We start from the raw sequence: 17,909 nt of genomic DNA, 5'->3' as shown, positions 1-17,909 counted from the left end.
CTTTTAAGTGTGAATTTTGCCTCTTCCCCACTACTGTTCAATACATTTCCCCCTCCAACTGACTTTGAATTCTGAATTGATAGGATCTTATTCCATGCTCCAATGATCATAGACCCTCCTTCAACTGAGGACTTTGATTTTCCAGGTTTCCAAGCCAGACTCAGTCGCCTTCATGGAATGCCTTCCAAGAATATTAAAAAATCGGGAGGGACCCCAACTTCAATGGTAGGCATGCTTTCTTATTTACTTCTCATGTTTGGAAATGTATCCATTTCTATGGAATAAAAAGCCACATCCTCATCCTTTATTCATATTCTAATGTTATACTTAAAAATAATCCATTTTTTTGTAGGCTACAAACTGGACCAGTGAGATTCCCCTATAAACCAAATCTTCTAATGCTAATAAATTAGTTACGTTTTGAACATCTGGGGAATGACATTCGAGGGAACCTGGCTCCTGTCCTCTTCCCCTGGAGGAATATCACTGAAGTGAGAGCCTCTTTGATGAAAAGATGGGGCTGTTTTTGCTGGAGGACTGGTATTCTTCCTTTAGTCAGAAGTGAACCTGATGGGGGAGGCTTTTAGGGATCTAGGTTGGCCCAGGGTGGATAGAAACTACTGTAAATTTTATATATTTTTCTCTTTTATGATTTTTTTTAACATTGAAACCATTTATGTATCACTTGCTTTGCCAAAATGCTAACAAAAGCTAGAGAATTAAAAACTTCCAGATCTCACATCAGTATTCCTTAATGTTTATATTGTGACTGGATAAGAACTCATTTTTACATATCTGACTGTTGTAAATTTAAAAACATGATGCATTGACATTTATGGTTCATTTTTAGAGAAATCTTATATAGCCAACATTATTTAAAATATTTGCATTTTACTCAGGGTATTTTAACAAGGGCTAAGATGAGTAATAGGTAAGGTTGATAATCTGCTAGAGTTTGTATTTTGTTCAAGTTTGCTTTCTACTTGGATAATCTGCTCTGTATTGCAAACCCATTGTATTTTATAGTACAGTTTTTATTGTACTTGGAAAAATCTTAGTTTTAAACTAGTCACGGTGATAACTAGTCTGTGCTAGTGGAATCATTTACTCTTACCTTTTAAATTATCTTCTCTGTCTGATACCTGAAACCGTCAAAATGATCATTCTTGCTTAGAGCGTATTAAACTCATGTGAAAGCTGGTATTTCAACAAATACTGTATGACTGAATCATATTGTCATGTTTAAAAGTGAGAGCTGCTTACACATCCTTAGAATGGCAAATGTGTGTGTCACTGTGAGTGTCAAAAATACTTGCATGAGCTCATTTTCACCAAGCAGAAGGGAAAATGTAACATTTCTATTGATGATATAATTTAGATACTACACTACATTCAGCCCAGTTCTTCAAAATGGTTATATTAAAATGATTAATATTTTTATTAAGTTCTTATAATCGATGAAAATTGTGATTTAATACATGTATTTTTATATTGTATGGATTAATTGTTAATTCAGCATTTAATGGCTAATTTAAATATGATGATTGGAAAAGAAACTTAAAGTTGACATTTTCTTTACCTAAAGTTACAATCTGAAAGATTCCAGCAAATGTATTAAGTAGGAATGTGTGACATCTTTTAGATTGCTTGTCTAAACTGGAGAGATTAAAAGTGATAAAGTGCAACTTTGAGTCTCTTTACCTTTGCATATTTAAAGTGATATTTTAGAGGGACAATAATATGGTATTCGGTCATTGTAAGTAAGCTTTTTTGTGCTATGTCCTTTGGAGTGAAACTTCATGATTTTTTTTCTGAATTTACATAAATGTTTTTATTTTCTTTTGTATAACGACTGTCTTTTAGATCTGAATAAGTCACTTTAAAACCTTGGCCTATGAACTTTGCCTTACCAATCGTGAAGCTAGATGAATGCTGTCTAGCTCTTGGTTCAGTTTTACCTATTTTCATTTTTGGTTCACTGCTTGCTTGAGCATAGCTGGGATTTGTAGCCCATTTTCTAGGCTTATTGCAATCTCACTGTGGTATTTTATAGAAGCTATTACAACTGATAGGCTAGCTTCATGGTATTGATGATACATGGCTTGACCATAGTAAATGCTGCCTTCCCTCTCTCAATTGTAAAAAGGTGATTAAGTTTCACTTGATGGAGATACACTATATGTGGTGTTTATCATGGAACTAGTGCATTAGGCCACAAACTGTTTTCCTGGTCCATGTTTTTTGTATTCAAAATTTTGCTGAAGACAATGGGCTCCTTCAGGTTTTCTTTCTTTCAATTCCGAATTGTCCTTGTTTGGAGTTTTAAGTACTGTAATCTTTTTTTTTTTTTTCCAATAAAATATCTGACTTGGGCAAGAAAGGTAAGAGTTCCAATTTGTGCTGATATTTTTAAGTTCCTATGCTAAGTTTTTTGTTGTTGTTGTTGCTTGTACTGTCCCTATTACATGTAACCATCTAGTCTTAAAAATCGTAAGCTCATGAAACAGTCATCTTTAAACAGTATCTCTGACATCCGGTAGTAAGAAATGAAACTTAATTCCTTAGACTTTCACATTGGAAAGCCAGATTGCTTTTAAGAGAGATGAGTTTCCTGAGCAAAGTCAGACACATGTAGCTGCAACCCATTAAATGGAATGACAGCATAGGGTTTCCTTTTCTTAAACAGATGGGTGATGACTACAAAAAATAATGATGTTCTTTGAAGGAAATGACAGAAGGAGAATCTTTTACTGAAATATTAATGTAAACATTTTTGGAGAAGAACTTCCAATCAGAGTTTTCATTATTCACCATAGTAATGTTCTATAAAGTTGCAGGCAACACGGAATTAGAGAATGCTGAACCATTGCTCCTGAGAGAAACTCAGGGTTATGTTCCTGTGAGCCTTTGGTCGTGACATTTTCATCATTCGATCAATGCATAGCCTTGTTTTATGTATGTTTTCGTTTAAAAACACCTTATTTAACATATATTGTGGATCCATTCACATTGAACTCATGACCAACAGCGTCGTAGCTTGTGCCTGAACAAAGCTTATCTAATACATGTGTTTTCTCCGTAAGGCACAGCACAGCATTCTTTGTGCTTTAGCAGCAGCAAACAGCACTGCAACCTTATGCCTGGGGACCATTTAACACAGCGAATCACCAAAGAAAGCGCGAAAAGGTGGAAAACATGGCACTAAATAAACCACAAAAAGGACACTTGTTTACGGTATTAAGAGCTGAAAACAAGAAAGCAGTGTTGCCTTGTTTGACTTCAGTAGGGCATGCACATGTGCCTCAGGTGACTCAAGTTTTTCATTGCTTTTCTCACGTCTGTGAATGACCGTGAAAGCACTATGAGTATTGATTTGGGGGTTACAAATAAATTTTAGTGGATATGCAAATTTGCATATGTAGGACCTACAAGTTGGAGTGAGGATCGACTCCAGTTAGTTTTGTAGAAGAGCAAAGTGGTATTGTAGAAAATTTACAGATCTTGAAGTCAGACGTTGGTGAATCCCCACTCTGATTTTTCTTTTTACTTGTAATTACAATTTGAACCTCATTTTCTCTTTCTGGTAAATAGGGACAGTGATTACTTTGCAGAAGTGTTGTCAGGATTAAATGAGATTGTGTTTCCATAATGGGTCCAGCACCATCTTTGTCACATAGTGTATATTAAATAAATGATAGTCACACATATTATTAGATATATTAAACACAGAAGCTCATGTTGCAAAGAACAGTTGTATCATGGATCAAAGTGCAGAATTTTAGACTTTAAAACTTATCTGTTCATATTTTATATATAATATCCCTTCATGTTTAATATTTAAAGTGCTTTTGATTGCAGCCTTTTGTGTTTCTTTTGTACCTCATTCATATTTGAGCCGGCCCTTGTGTTTAATATTGTCTGTGAAGAATAATTTTGAATGAATTTTAAATTGACAGACACTGCATTGAATCTCAAAACTTAACTGCAAACTAAAAAACCTGTTCTAAATTTCTCCTCTGCACCCCACCTACCCCAACCGCCGCAATTATTAAGCTGTTTATTTGTAGAAAGACCGGCACTGTTTAGGAGGTTTTGGTCCAGAGTTATCTGATTCTTAAAAGTAATTTTGTCCATGTACATGACGGGAGAATCCAGATAAATTCCTGAGAATTTAATGTTAAGAGGAATTAACTATTGCTGTCCTTCTGTTAGAATAAGGCACTAGGTTATTGGAGCCCAACTAATCAGCCTCTTATATTCGCCTCTTTTAGGAGAATTAAGGAAATAATAATTACGGGGCCGTTATCCAGGAGATTCAGCCTAAATCTCTTGTATTTCCAGAATTTGTGCATTAGGTACAATTCAGAATGATAATCTTCAGAATAATGAACCGTCCCAGAATCAGTTTTGGGATACTGTACTAGCAAAGTGAATCCGATTAACCTGACTTAAGCATAGCATTTAAGTTAGCTGAGATGTGCTACCCCTAAGCATCCTAATTAATCAGTGTGTTCTGTGGATGAGAGATCTTGATCTTCTTTTCTTGAAATGGATGGTCTTTCCACAGTGTTACATTTATCTAAATTAGCATTCAAATTGAGTAGTCTGTTGAAAGATCAGGAAATAAATGGCTCCATTTAAAATATAGTACCTGAAATCCAACATAAATATTACATAAAGAATTGTACATAAGGGTTATAGGGTTCTGTCTTGAGATTTTATAATTGTTTCAGTCCAGTTTTTTTGTATGGTTGGAATGAGAAAAAGTATAATGGTGATGGTGGTTATTCTAGCAAAGAAAATGAATCTGATTTTATTGACTATTTAATACATGTTTATCAAATTTAAATATTCGAAAAAAAATGTGAACATCAATCCTTAATCTAAATTGTCATGCTTTACAATAAGCATATTGTTTGTATTCAACAATGCAGTAACATATCTGTTCAGACTCGAGTCAATTCTGTGAGAGAAAGGAATATTATAATATTTTTCCCTTTTATGAAGTCATAGAAGACAGGATTTCATGAGTGGCATATTGATAATGATACTATAGTGATTTACTCTGTATGTCTTACTCAACTGTTGTTTTATTGTTTCTTAGGATACTAGAGTAGAAATATTTAGTCCGATTTATAGCCTTTTACAACAGGAGGCCCATTTTAAGTGGATTTGGTTTAAATAAGGGAACTACATAAACTTTTCTTTTAGCCTAGTCTAAGATAAAGGAGAAATTTTATAACAGAAAACAGACCTAAAATGATTTTTTAATATATTCCCAGCATATGTCTTCAACTGTAATTTGACCATGTGCTAACTAGTTATCTAATATTTTTCAATGGAATTCAATAACTAAATGCTTAATTATAATCTCTGTGAATTGATATTCATTTGTATCCTTTAAGCATTTTTGGATACTTTGCAGAATACAAAAAGAATACATATTTAGAATTTTTTATATTCTAAATATACATTGTATCATGTATATTCTAATCTGTTACTATGTATGTTAATAATTTAGTTCTTAATCTTATCTCAAAGTCAACATGAGCTCCAGATTTCACACTAGAAACTTATATTTTTTTCTTAGAATTTATTTTGAGATAAAGTAGATATTATATCATTGAAAAGTACTGCTTAATAGATTTATAATAAATATTTCTTTTACAGAAGACATTTTAACAGTGTCTCTTCTTTGAGTTAAAATTCTCTATTTCATTGTGATTATTCACAACTTTATATTTCATGTCATATAAATTTAATATCCATAATTGATATTTGAAAATACAAATCTAACAATTTTTTATTCTGTCCCATTAAAAATAGTATCTGTATTAATAATGATATTTAGTTTTATTATATTACTTTATTAAAAGTAGAATATTTGTATAATATTTGTATTATATTACAATAATATATATATATTTGTATATAATGCAAATATATTTGTATTATATTACACTTTACTAAAAGTAGAATATTTGTATAATATATACAAATTCAGATAGTACAGATATATAATAATGCATTCATTCATTCAGCAGGTATTTGAATGCTTATTCTGTTCTCCATATTTAGTCTTAATCCTTTAGGAAAAATTATATAAACATATGTTCAATCTTGGTATTTTAATACTGTCAAATTTGGCCACATATACTTTTTTCTCCATCTATTTAAACTACTTACGCTTGCTTCTCTGATAACTTAGTACTAGAATTGCTTTGGCTTCATATATTGTTTTTCGGTTTGTGATGTTTCAGAAATCTGGAACCTGGCAAAGCGAATGTTAGCAATGAATGCAAGCACTTATTACGATGCTTACTATATGTCAGATACTTTTCTAAGTGCTATTTATATATTCTGATTCATTTAATCCTAAGAACATCCCTGTAATGTAGGTTAATGTTTACAACTTACACATTTAACTTTTCTTTTTCCATTAGTAAACCAGAATTAATGCAGTCTGGACGTTTATTCTTTTGTCATGCTACTGATAAATAAAAAATAAATTCTCTTCATAAAAAAACCTTCCTTCCTACAAAATGCTGTTGGAAGTATGAGTTATTTTGAAATCCTGGCAGCATTCTTTGCTGTCTTGAATAGTGAGCACAGTCAAAGTGTGTACCATAGTAAAAATAATCATTAAAATGTTTTACTGCTTCCATCAGGTGAACCACTGTGGACCCACATCCAACATTCTGATCCTTTTCTTTGTTTCTCAGGTAGTTTTTGGTACCTTCTTCTTGATTTCTAGCATTAGCCAGTTCAGGCCTGCTTCCTTGCTCTCTGTTTCATCTTGTTCTCCCTGCTTTGCCCTCCGTGGTTCTTCATTATCCCTCCAATCTTGTGTAACGTGCCTGGCCTCTGTCACATTTCTACTTCAGTTCAACTGTGATTGTATCCTCTGTATTTCTCTTATTCCTTTCCTCCCCTTTCTAATGGAACTTGGCAAAATTCTGGGTAGACTTCACACAGGAGGAAGATCTTTTAGCTGGGACTGCAAGTATGAGTTGGAGCTCACTAACTCATTGGGAATGGAGTTGGCAGACAGAAAAACATGAACGGGCAAGTCTAAGTTTGAAACGGCATGGAATATTCGGGAAACTGAATCCAGTGTTGCTGAAATATAAGGTATGCTTGTGTTGAGTGTATGGTAGACAGGGTTTGGTTGGCAAGGTAGGCAGGAGTTATATCATTTCAGACTTTTGTGGTCCGCAGGAATGCATGTGAACTGATGTAATATCTGGGGGGTTAAGTGGATCAGATTTGTCTTTTGAAAGATCACATGGACAGTGGTATACAGCGTACATTGGGTGGTTACAAGTTAAGACTATATCAGGAGTCTAAAGCTCTCTAGCTGTTCCCCTAGGAGGTGGGATCCACAGTCGACTGAACCCTTTATTTTACCAGATCTGATTTTCTGATCAACCTTTGGGTAGCATCCATTCATTCAACAAGTATTTATTGAGCCTCTACTATGTGCTAGATACTGTTCTAGGTCTCGGGAATTACAATGGTGAATAAAGCAGACAAGGTTCCCTGGAGCTTATATTTTAGTAAGTAAAAATAAACTTGGTTGGGGAGGAGGGTGAGTACGTAAAAATGGCCACGGAGAAAATTAAACAGGGTAATGTAATAGTGAACTACAGGATATGAAGGTGATTGGAGAGAATATGATTTGCAGGCTGGAATAATGTTCAGCCTTGGTCGATCTAGTGCCTTTCTTCTCATTGCTTTTATTAACAGCATGGGGAAAGAAACAAGAGTGTGCATTACTCACACCTCTTCATTCAGGAAGTTGGGTTATGTCCTAGACATCTCTCCTGATTCCAGACCAGGTTGACCATGGCTTTTAAATGTCCACAAAACGTGGGCCTGCAAATGGCAAAAGGACACTTTTATTTGTAAAGTACAGGATTACTTCTGGTGCTTTTGAATGTTTTGTTTTGTTTTTTATTTAAAGAAAGTTTGCAGGTGCCAAATATTTATATACTATTCTGGTTTTCCCCTTTAGATTAAATCATAATGTATGTTCAGAAATGTAATATTTTAATATTCTAATAGTTTTTCTCATGCTTTAATGGCTACTTAAATATTATGCAGGGCAACCAGTCTTTTGATTACATTTTTAAAGATCATGAAATGCCATGCTTTCTTTTCATTTTTTTCACATTGGTACTTGCATACAAATTCTTAGGTCATTCACTTTATTAGTAAAAAAATGGCTTGTTTTAAGATTGACTTTTTTTTCTTTTTTTTTTTGAAGAAATTATCTATGGACTTTTTAATGAATCTCCTTAAAAACATTGGATTGCAAACATTTGCGGTTTTAAAAAATACTTCTTATAAAGATTATGATGCTTATCATTTAAATATTTTTCTTCTCTGTTGTATCCTAAGAAACATTTGCAGGGCACGTGCGGGTTCAGTCCCTGGTCTGGGAACTAAGATCCTGCAAGCCACACAGCACAATCAAAAAATAAAAAAGAAAAAAGAAACCTTTGCAATATGTTCTAAAATGCTCTTTTTAGAAAATAAGACTGCTGGTTGGTAACTATTTGACTCCATAAATGTAGACTGAAGACCCATTTCCTTGTTGCCTTTTTTTTTTTTTGATGTATGGCATGATTTTTATTGAGAAATATCTTATACAAAGATAGGTGCATAGGTGATATAAATGTATAGTGTACAGAATAACAGAAAAACAAATACCCGTATTGTCATCACCCACCTTCAGAAACAGAAGATTCTAATTCCTCTGTGTATCTCAACCCTCTGACATTAAATTTACCACATGCATATGTATTCCTAAATCCTGTTTTCATTCTTTATGTAAGTAGAATCACATTGATTGTCCTTTTGTGAGATATATTTTTTTATTGAAGTATAGTTGATTTACAATATTGTGTTAGTTTCAGATGTATAGCAAAGTGATTCAGTTATGAATGTTCATTTTTTCAGATTATTTTCCATTATAGGTTATTACAAGATATTGAATATAGTTCCCTGTGCAACAGTAAATCCTTGTTGCTTATCTATTTTATGTATAGTAGTTTATATCTGTTAATTCCATACTCCTAATTTATCCTTTCCCCCTCCTTTTCCCCTTGGTAACCATAAGTTTGTTTTCTATGTCTCCGAGTCTGTTTTTGTTTTGTATGTAGATTCATTTGTGTTATTTTTAAGATTCCATTCCTTGTTGCTCTTTAAAATTATGGTGACATTGCCAGAGTTCCCAATATTTTTCTTGGTTTCTTTTTTTTTAATCAAAATCAGGGAAACAGAAATGCTGCAAACACTTCACTTTCTTCAAAGCTTCCACTCTGGTTTTCTGTCTTTTATGTTGTCAATAGAATTATTCTGATGGTCTGTAAAACTCAGTTTTCTAATTTGCCTTCAGATATGTCAGGTATCTAATATCAGAAAAGTTCAAAATCAATGATGGGTAGAACACTTCCAAATAATATTTAACAGGTACTTTCTATATTGAAGTCACCTGCAAATCCTCCAACTGAAGGTCAATTTGAACAACTGAGAATTCACAAAGAAGTCTTATAAATAAAAGGGGTTTCCTGTACTGTAGTCTAAAAATGCTTCTTTAATAACTACATAATCCTGAAAATAAAGTTATTACTTAGATTTCATTTCATCTCACTTCATTTACATATATCTTTGATAGATTCTTTTAATTTTCTGATCCGCAAATATGTTTTAAAGGAGTATTTTATATCATTTGTTGGATGGATAAATAAGTATATGTGACCTCTGACTCAGAAACTTGATGTCTTGCTTAATTGTGTTTTCAGGCATAGATTTCTTGGTTCAGCTGTATGCACATGTAATGGTGGCTTGTGATCTGTTCATTGTGGGAAGTGAGATATGTCTTTGTCCCCCAGCACCTTGCAGTTTGGCTAGTAAAAATTAATTGGGAAAGGGAGAGAGAGAGAGAAGAGACCTAATGTTTGCTAAGGGACGCACTGATCCTAACTAGTTTTTCATTCTTCATTTAAAGTTTTAGTTTTATGTGTTATCTCTGTCTTCCTCCACTCTTTCCACACCTAGACACGTCTCATTTCTTTCCTTGTTTGTCATATTAACCCTTTCTTTCCAAATTTCATCTATCACTGCCCTAGTGTAGTTACTCCTAACCTTACATTTTGATAGTACATTAGTCTCCCTGGTCTCTGTTCCTTCCGGTTTTCCTCCCTCTAATCCGTATCACATCTAACTCCAAGGAAACATTTTTAAAACATGCTTATACCCTAGTCAAAAAATAGTTTTCACGCCTTTATCATCAAATTCAGGTTTGTTCCTTCTGACCTTCACTGCTTACCTGTGACCTATATACAACACTTCACTCCTTTCCAGATGGTCTTAGGTTCACAGCGTCCCCACCCCTCCATCAACCATCCCTTACTCAGTCATATTCGTTCCTTCTCTACATTTGCTCACAACAGTGCACCCCTCTTCTTACTGGTAGATTCATATCCTTCAAGGAACAGTTCAGGCTCCATACCTTTTTGTCAAAAGCTTCCCCAACTCCTCACACTTCAGAGATCACTGCATCATCTGAAATGCCATTGCATCTGCTGTCTCTGCCATTCTTTCATTCATTAATGGGTGACCTTTCTATTTTATACTCTTACTCATCTTCTTATGTTTGCATTGTGTCCCCAAGTATGTGTAGCACCCGAGTGACAGGGGTCCAGCTCCTAGCCCATAGTATGTGTTTAATAATTTTTAAAATGTTGATAGGAATTTACTGGGTATTACCTTATGCTTTTTAGGGAGTTTTCCACCACTAGTTACATGGCCAGTACAACCTTAAGTAACATCCTTTCCTACCAATATTAGTATCTAAGTTCTTCATTGTTTTTATTTTTTAATTTTTTTTTTTTTAATTTTTTGGCCATGCCGCATGGCTTGTGGGATCTTAGTTCTCTGACCAGGAATTGAACCCAGGCCCTCGGCAGTGAAAGCACGGAGTTCTAACCGCTGGACCACCACAGAATTCCCTCTTCATTGTTTTTAATTTGTCCTTTTATGTATTTAGTGATGTGGTGCAGATAAGGTTCCATTTGAGAGAGCACTAAAAAGCTGCTTGGATGCCCAGTGTACAGATGCTCACCTTTTGGTTGGGGAATTCTTAAATGTTGCTATCCATAGGGATTTTCCTTTGAAATAACCGCCTAATAAGTAATCTCCTGCCTCAAGGCGTGTGGGGTGGGGATTGGATTAGTGTTTTGACTCCACTCGCCAACATTCTGATTGCAAAGCAGAGGGCAGGGAGCCCTCAGTCTGCAGACTTTCCCTGAATTCTCTTAATTTTAGTAAAGGTATATCATGTGATCCATAGGTATGGCCCCTTTCTAGTTTAACAGTGTCTTATACACTGTTTGTGCTTCTGCTAGGATATAGGGAAGGGGTGGTAACACTGTATGACTGTGTTGCCAAGGATTGGGATTAGGGATCAATTTAAAAAAATAAATTTTCCAGCAATTCCCTGTTGAAGAGGTGTCTGGCGCCTCCAATTTCTGAACCTTTCTGGAGTCTGCTGCTTCAGTCAACTTACTTTTTATCACCCCGTCTCCCTACCCCTTTGCTAGAGAAAGCTGAGCTGCCGGCCACACATCCGTTTCGTTTTCTTCTGTGATTTTGTTGACTCTGCTTGTCTGGTGGTATCTTCTTTCCTATCTGCTTTGTCCTTGTGGAGTTATACCTTTTTATTCTTTACTGTCTTTTTAGTGGGGTTTTGACAGGGAGCTGCATTGTGTGATTAGTGGGTTATGTTTACCGGGAAGTGCTAGCTAGTGTTCTTTTCTTTTGATTTTCTTTCTTTCTTTCTTTCTTTTTAAGTAATAGATTCACAGGTTTTAAGAGGACAAAAGGACAAGAGGATAAATAGGACAAAAGGTATCCAGTGGAAAGTCTTTGTCCCACATCCAGTTCTTCCCATACCCATCTGTGCACATACAGCATCGATTAATCTGAACCTTGGTTTTTAAACTTTAAAAAAAAGTCTGAGAGATTATAAATTATACCTATTTTTTATTCATTTGTTTGGCTGCATAGTATTTCATTTTAGTATATTATTAAATAATTCTATCAGCTTTTATTTTATGTAGCTAATATTTAAGGACAGAAATATTTGGTTACTATTAATTATATTAGCTAACATTATTGAGTTATTATTTGCCAGGTGGTGTTCTAATCTCTCTATGTATGTTAATTCATTTAATGTTCAAAAAAAGGCTACTGAGGTAAATATTATTCTCCTCTCCATTTTATAAGCCAGGAACAGGGGCAAATGGCTTAAGTGACTTATTCAAGGTCACAGCTTGTAATCAGTAGTGTCAGGATTTAAACTCTGGCCCTATGACCCGCTACCCAAAGTCTTAGCCTTCAAGCTATACTACTTCCCCTTCAAGGGTAAAAATATTTCCAATGAATTCTTGAATTTGTAAAAAATTGATAGGCCTAGTGGCTCACTGAAATAAAATACATCTTAGTTATATAGTTTGGTTGATTTAATGAATATATTGGGTAAATAATTACTCTGTGTTTGATCAAGTTAAATCTACTGAATTGGATACATGTTTTATTTTTCAGTGTAATAGTTTTTCATCATTACATTACATTGTAAATATGCTGTCCATCCCTCCTGTCAGCTCTTCTGTTTTCACCTCACATATGTTTTCTCTCCTTTCCTGTATTATCTGTTGATTTAACTTATTAGGTCCTCGCTGATATTTAAATCTTTTCTTTCTCAAATTTATTAAAAGGTAAATTTTTTTGTTACCTATCAGTTTGGTTTCTCCATATCCAAAAAGGTTAGTGACAGCAATAAATATTAAAATAGCATTAAATATTTCGTAAAGGACATCTTTATAGACTCCACCATCCTGTGGTATAAGTATTACTGTAATTTCCATTGTGTGGACTCAGTGATTTTCAAAGAATTAGCTTCATTATGAACAATCAGAGCCAGGTCTTCTGAACTCCAGTCCTTTTGCATACGAAAATTTTCAGAAGTCATTCTCTTTTCTGTATTTTAGCTGGAGCTATAACGATTTAGCTTTTTAGAATGTTAGCTTTTGAAAATACCATGAGACTTGACATTTAAATTTCTTGTCAACTTGTGAAAGTGGTCCATTTCAAAATTTGATTGGGTTCTCATTTTGAGGAAAGATTTACAAATTTTTATTGTCGAATTCTTAAGTTGTTGCAAATTGTATTGAAGTAAATAATTCATGCTATGAATTTGACATTAGCTTTCTTCATATTTATTAACATCACAACTTTTCCCTAATCCTACTTCCTCATTTAGCCTCTTAAAGCACTAGTACAGGCCCAATCTTTGGAATTGTCTGTTTACAGGAAAAACCAATTAAACTCTTTCCTTGATTGAACATAATCTCAGAGTCATCCTGTTTCCTCAGCAAATTGTTATATGTGTCGTATATATTACTAACACATTTTTAACACGTTAATTGTGTATGTTGATCATATGATTATTCTTGAAATGCCTTTACTTTCCATTGTGATATTACTTAGAGGTGCTGGCTGTCTAGCTGACTGGATGAATTTTCTTTCCTCCTATTTTTCCCAGTGTATAACTCCCAGCTCTGCAGTGTAGCACTATGAAGCCAGGAAGGGCAAGGCAGACACTTTATATATGAAAAAAGGGCCTTTACAAACACACACATACACATATTTTCTTTTTACATTATCTTATTTCTGGTAGGTGGTTTCATTTAGACACTTTGATTTCATGTAGACACTTTGAGGACATACACTTATTTTCATAACAATCATAATCATTAACTGTTAAAAGTGAATTAAGACATGAATATGCATGAAGAAATTAGATGTTCCTACTATGACTATATGGCATCAATGTGTCTTGAGTGAATTACAGACTTTACTCATTTCTGGGCCATTTGTTTTATATATAGATTAAATATAGATAATTACTCATTGGACAAGTTACTTTATTACTTTGATGTATCTCAGAGTACCATATGCAGTTATAGTGTGATTATTGTAATAATTTGGATTCATTAATAAACAAAATTAACATTTCATATAAATGAAAATTTAAAAATTGGAATTTGATTTTGTTTAAAGTCAATGTTACTTCCAGCGGTTATTTTGATTTCATAGCAGAATTGTATTTTTTAACTGAAGTTTTTAATTCTTTTTAAGCTCACATGTTAAATGTAAAGGTGTTTTGTTACTATTCTAAATTATAGTTAGAAATATTAACTTCTGTAGGTTAAGCATTTCATTTTTGTCTTGTGCCTCACTTGTATGAAAAAACTAAGGATTCAGTTTTATTTGTTGGGGGCAAATGTGCACCATATGATGTACTAAACTTAAAATTTATTTTTACATTTATAGAGCACTTAGCCAAATACCTAGCACAACTAGATGTTTAATAACTGTTCTCCTATATATCTCTAATACTTTGTCTTTCAATAGTATGTGGTTTAGATGGATATTAAATGGTTAAACTGCCTAGAAATTATTTGCACACTCATTAAGATTCATTACCCAAGGGAATAAAATGAAAACGTTCTAATCAAGTATCATGTTTTAATCCATATTTTTTTATTTTACTTTGTTTTTTTTTTTAATAGGGATTCATGTTGCTGGTTCAAAGTGATCTTTACCTGCTCTTTTGGGTTAACACAGTTCTTTAGAAAAGCAGATCTATTCTGGCTATGTAATGCATTTTATTTAATTTTATAATTTTTATGATATCATATATTAGAGATTGCCAAAAATATAGAAAAATTTTAGAGAACATTTTTGGATTTGATGGATTACCACTCCTGAAAGGGAAACAAAACACTAAATATTTCTAATCCCGCATTATTTACCGCATGGGTGGTTAAATGCTACTTTAAGCCTCATAAAATTAAAAGGGAGAAATCTGCCAACTGTAGCAGGAATTGGATTTAGGAAGAGTGGTACAGAGCCAAAATATTGCTACAGAATTAAATGTCAAAAATCTTCTTTAATAGTAGATATATAGTTCACAGTGCCTGGTTATGATTAATACATTTAATCTAAATCACGGAAAGTTGCAGTCTCCTTTTCCATAAAATACAGTAGGACACAAATCAGTTTTACTGTAGATGGATAACAATTGAAAATAATGCATCTTCCCGCCCAATAAATTGTCAGTTATACCTTTTAACTAAAATCAATTCATCTTTCCAAAATTTATTGCAATTTCTAATAATAAATCTCCTCAAATGTTTATTCATTTGGTTTTTGATACATTTGTGCCACTTTTGCTATGGTCTATTGTTTTCTCTTTTGATTCATTGTAAATTAGAAAATCTATATTGAGTCAGTTTTCTAGTTAAGAAGTTAAAATCTATAACCGAGCACCTTTTTCACTCTCCATTGTACATTTTAATACCCTTGAACTTGAACTTAAATGCAATCCAGTAAATTCTTTTCAGAAGGAGATTAAAAGACTTTTCAGTCTAACTTCTTGAGTAAGGGCCAAATTCATAAAACAAGCACTTAGGAGGTCATTAGATGATTGTTGTCATAGATCCATTTTTGAATCAAAAAGTGGGGAGAAGGAGATACACAGAGTAGCACCATGATTTCATGTAAGTATCTGGTACAAAGAAGAGTAGGATCACATTGGGAGCCTGCTTTTTTTTCCGTTGATAGCAGTAACCCAAAAGGAAACACAATAATCAGCTATGTTCTATCTATGTCTGACACAGAGGTTTTCCCCTTATTAATCTCCAGATACACTTTTTGAATCTCTATGTATACATTTTCAGATTGTTCTTTTTTTAATGTATCCTAAGTGTGAAAAGTGTGAAATCAGATTGGTTTTTCACACACTATGTTTTAGAATGTAGTCGTTATTGATTTTTAATTCAATACATGATGCATGAGCATTTCCCATTCTTTATACTCTTAATATTATCATTAGACTTAAATTAGATGTTGAAATACTGGATGGTGAACACTGACTTTGTCATTTTAATTTTATACCTTTCTTTACCTATTTCACAGTGAGGTCAGATTGGTATATGGGTTGTTTTTCTTTTTTTTTCCACCTACACCTCTACTGTACTATTACATAAAATTTTAAAATGAAAGTGAGAATCAGTTTTTTCTTTCCCACAAATTTAACAAAAATGTGTTTGCAATCAGCATGTTCTGAGGCTTGGTATTAAGTCAACACTTTTTATATCAACTAAAATTCTAGAATACATTTTCGGAAGGGATACTATTAGAGATGAAAGTGACATTAATTTGAGTCAAGCCTATAACTCATTGACAAACTTGTGTAATCGCTAATATATAAGATGCTATATGATTAATTTAGCAGTTAAAAAAGGTAATTTGTATAGCCACAATAGCTGAAATAGAATTCATTAATTGAGCTAACTGTACAGTGGGGAAAACATGTTTTCTAAGGCAAAGACCTGACATCAATTACAGGTCTTACTTGTTCATCTAAAAATAGCGCTGCTTTCTTTAAAGCTGTGAACTTACTGATTTTTTTGATATATGGATTCTTTAATATAAAGTGTGTTACTCATTGGTACTTACCAGATTAATTTCTGTATTAACAAATTAGAGGTTTTAATAAATTTAGCTAGCTGTGAAAACCTTAAAAGTAATCTCTGACTTATGTGTACCTCCTAATTTGATTTTCATATCACATTAGATATGAAAGTAAATCAAATCATGCTCTTTTAAATAAAAATGATCAACTGAAATGCTTATGCCTTTCTTTTAAAATACCAATAATAGATTTTAGTGGTATTCCTCTGGTGGTTTTATAAACATTGGTTAATGATACAGAGTCAATGTATTACTTAAGTGTTAATAGTTTTTCTCTATTACTGTCAGTAATGAAGATGATAACGATAACTACAAGATCACAGTTATCACCTTTGCATGGTAGCGTTCAGTTTTGCAAGGGATAACAGGGTTGTCCTTTCAAAAGAGGAAGTTAAGGTTCTGAGAAGATAAGTAAGTAACTGACATAACCAATAAGGTGTAGAGCAGGGTCAGTTGTCTGATTCTTGGTCCAGCATCCTTTTCTATTTTCCCCCACCTGCCTCTCACTAACCTTTTCAGTTGAGTATACATTCGTCCTAGAGACTGCAATTTTGTTAACATTTTTAACCGTAGTTTTAGGAATTGCCAGGTGAACTTTACCATTTTCAAGCAAAGTGAATGTTTTTAAGGAGGTCAATTAGTAATCTATTTATTTTTCTCCAATTCTCTAGTTCAGTGTCTTGGCCATTGACATAGCCTAACTAGTCTCCTTGGTTAGCCTTTCCTTCTCTGCTCTCTTTCCCGCTGTTAGCAACTCTCTTCAAATTCTAACATGATCTTTGTGACCCATTTGACTTCTAACTTAAACCTATTAATGTCTTCCCTTGGTTTAACCAACACAATGTAAATTCCTTTCTTCCTGTTCTAGGTCTTTGCCATTAGGACTTCCACTTATCTTTCCATCTTCTTCATGTCCTAATTCCCCCCAGTTGATGCATTCTAAATGAGTCTTGCACTTTCCAGTGTCTGTCATTTGGCTCCTACCATTGTTTGAAACTTCACAGTTTTCATGTCAGTCTGGAGAAATCTTGCCCGTTCATCAAAATACGTTTCAGTTAAAACCTTATCTGAAAACTTCCATGCCAGGAGGCATCTCTCCTATCATTCAGAGTCTCCACTGCCATCACTTTATCACTCACAGAACCGCGTTTTAACCACTACTGGTGTAGTGCAAGCAAAAAGCGTGGAACCAGAAATCAGAATAACTTCTCGCAGATCCATGATTTACTGGCTATGTGACCTATAGGAGAAATCACTTTTTGAGCTTCACTTTCCTCATCCCTAAAATAGGGCTAATAAAAGGT

General features: G+C 33.6%; 1 protein-coding gene across 6 annotated transcripts in view; it reads left to right on the top strand.

The window, feature by feature from the left end:
- The window catches only part of GPATCH2 (G-patch domain containing 2), a 182,151-nt gene that overhangs the window by 19,220 nt on the left and 145,022 nt on the right, over positions 1–17,909 (top strand). For 5 of the 6 annotated variants that reach the window (XM_060127096.1, XM_060127080.1, XM_060127087.1 and 2 more), the window contains exon 5: positions 146–225. In XM_060127096.1, coding sequence (XP_059983079.1) covers positions 146–225 — 80 coding nt within the window. Of the gene's footprint in view, positions 1–145; positions 226–352; positions 736–17,909 lie in introns of those variants that run through there. The other variant, XM_060127112.1, reaches the window with a different exon arrangement.

This window comes from Lagenorhynchus albirostris, chromosome 2 (genome assembly GCF_949774975.1).
Source record: "Lagenorhynchus albirostris chromosome 2, mLagAlb1.1, whole genome shotgun sequence".
NCBI classification, from domain to species: Eukaryota; Metazoa; Chordata; class Mammalia; order Artiodactyla; family Delphinidae; genus Lagenorhynchus; species Lagenorhynchus albirostris.
Note: the sequence above shows the minus strand (reverse complement) of the source record. Positions and strands in the feature narration are given on the sequence as shown.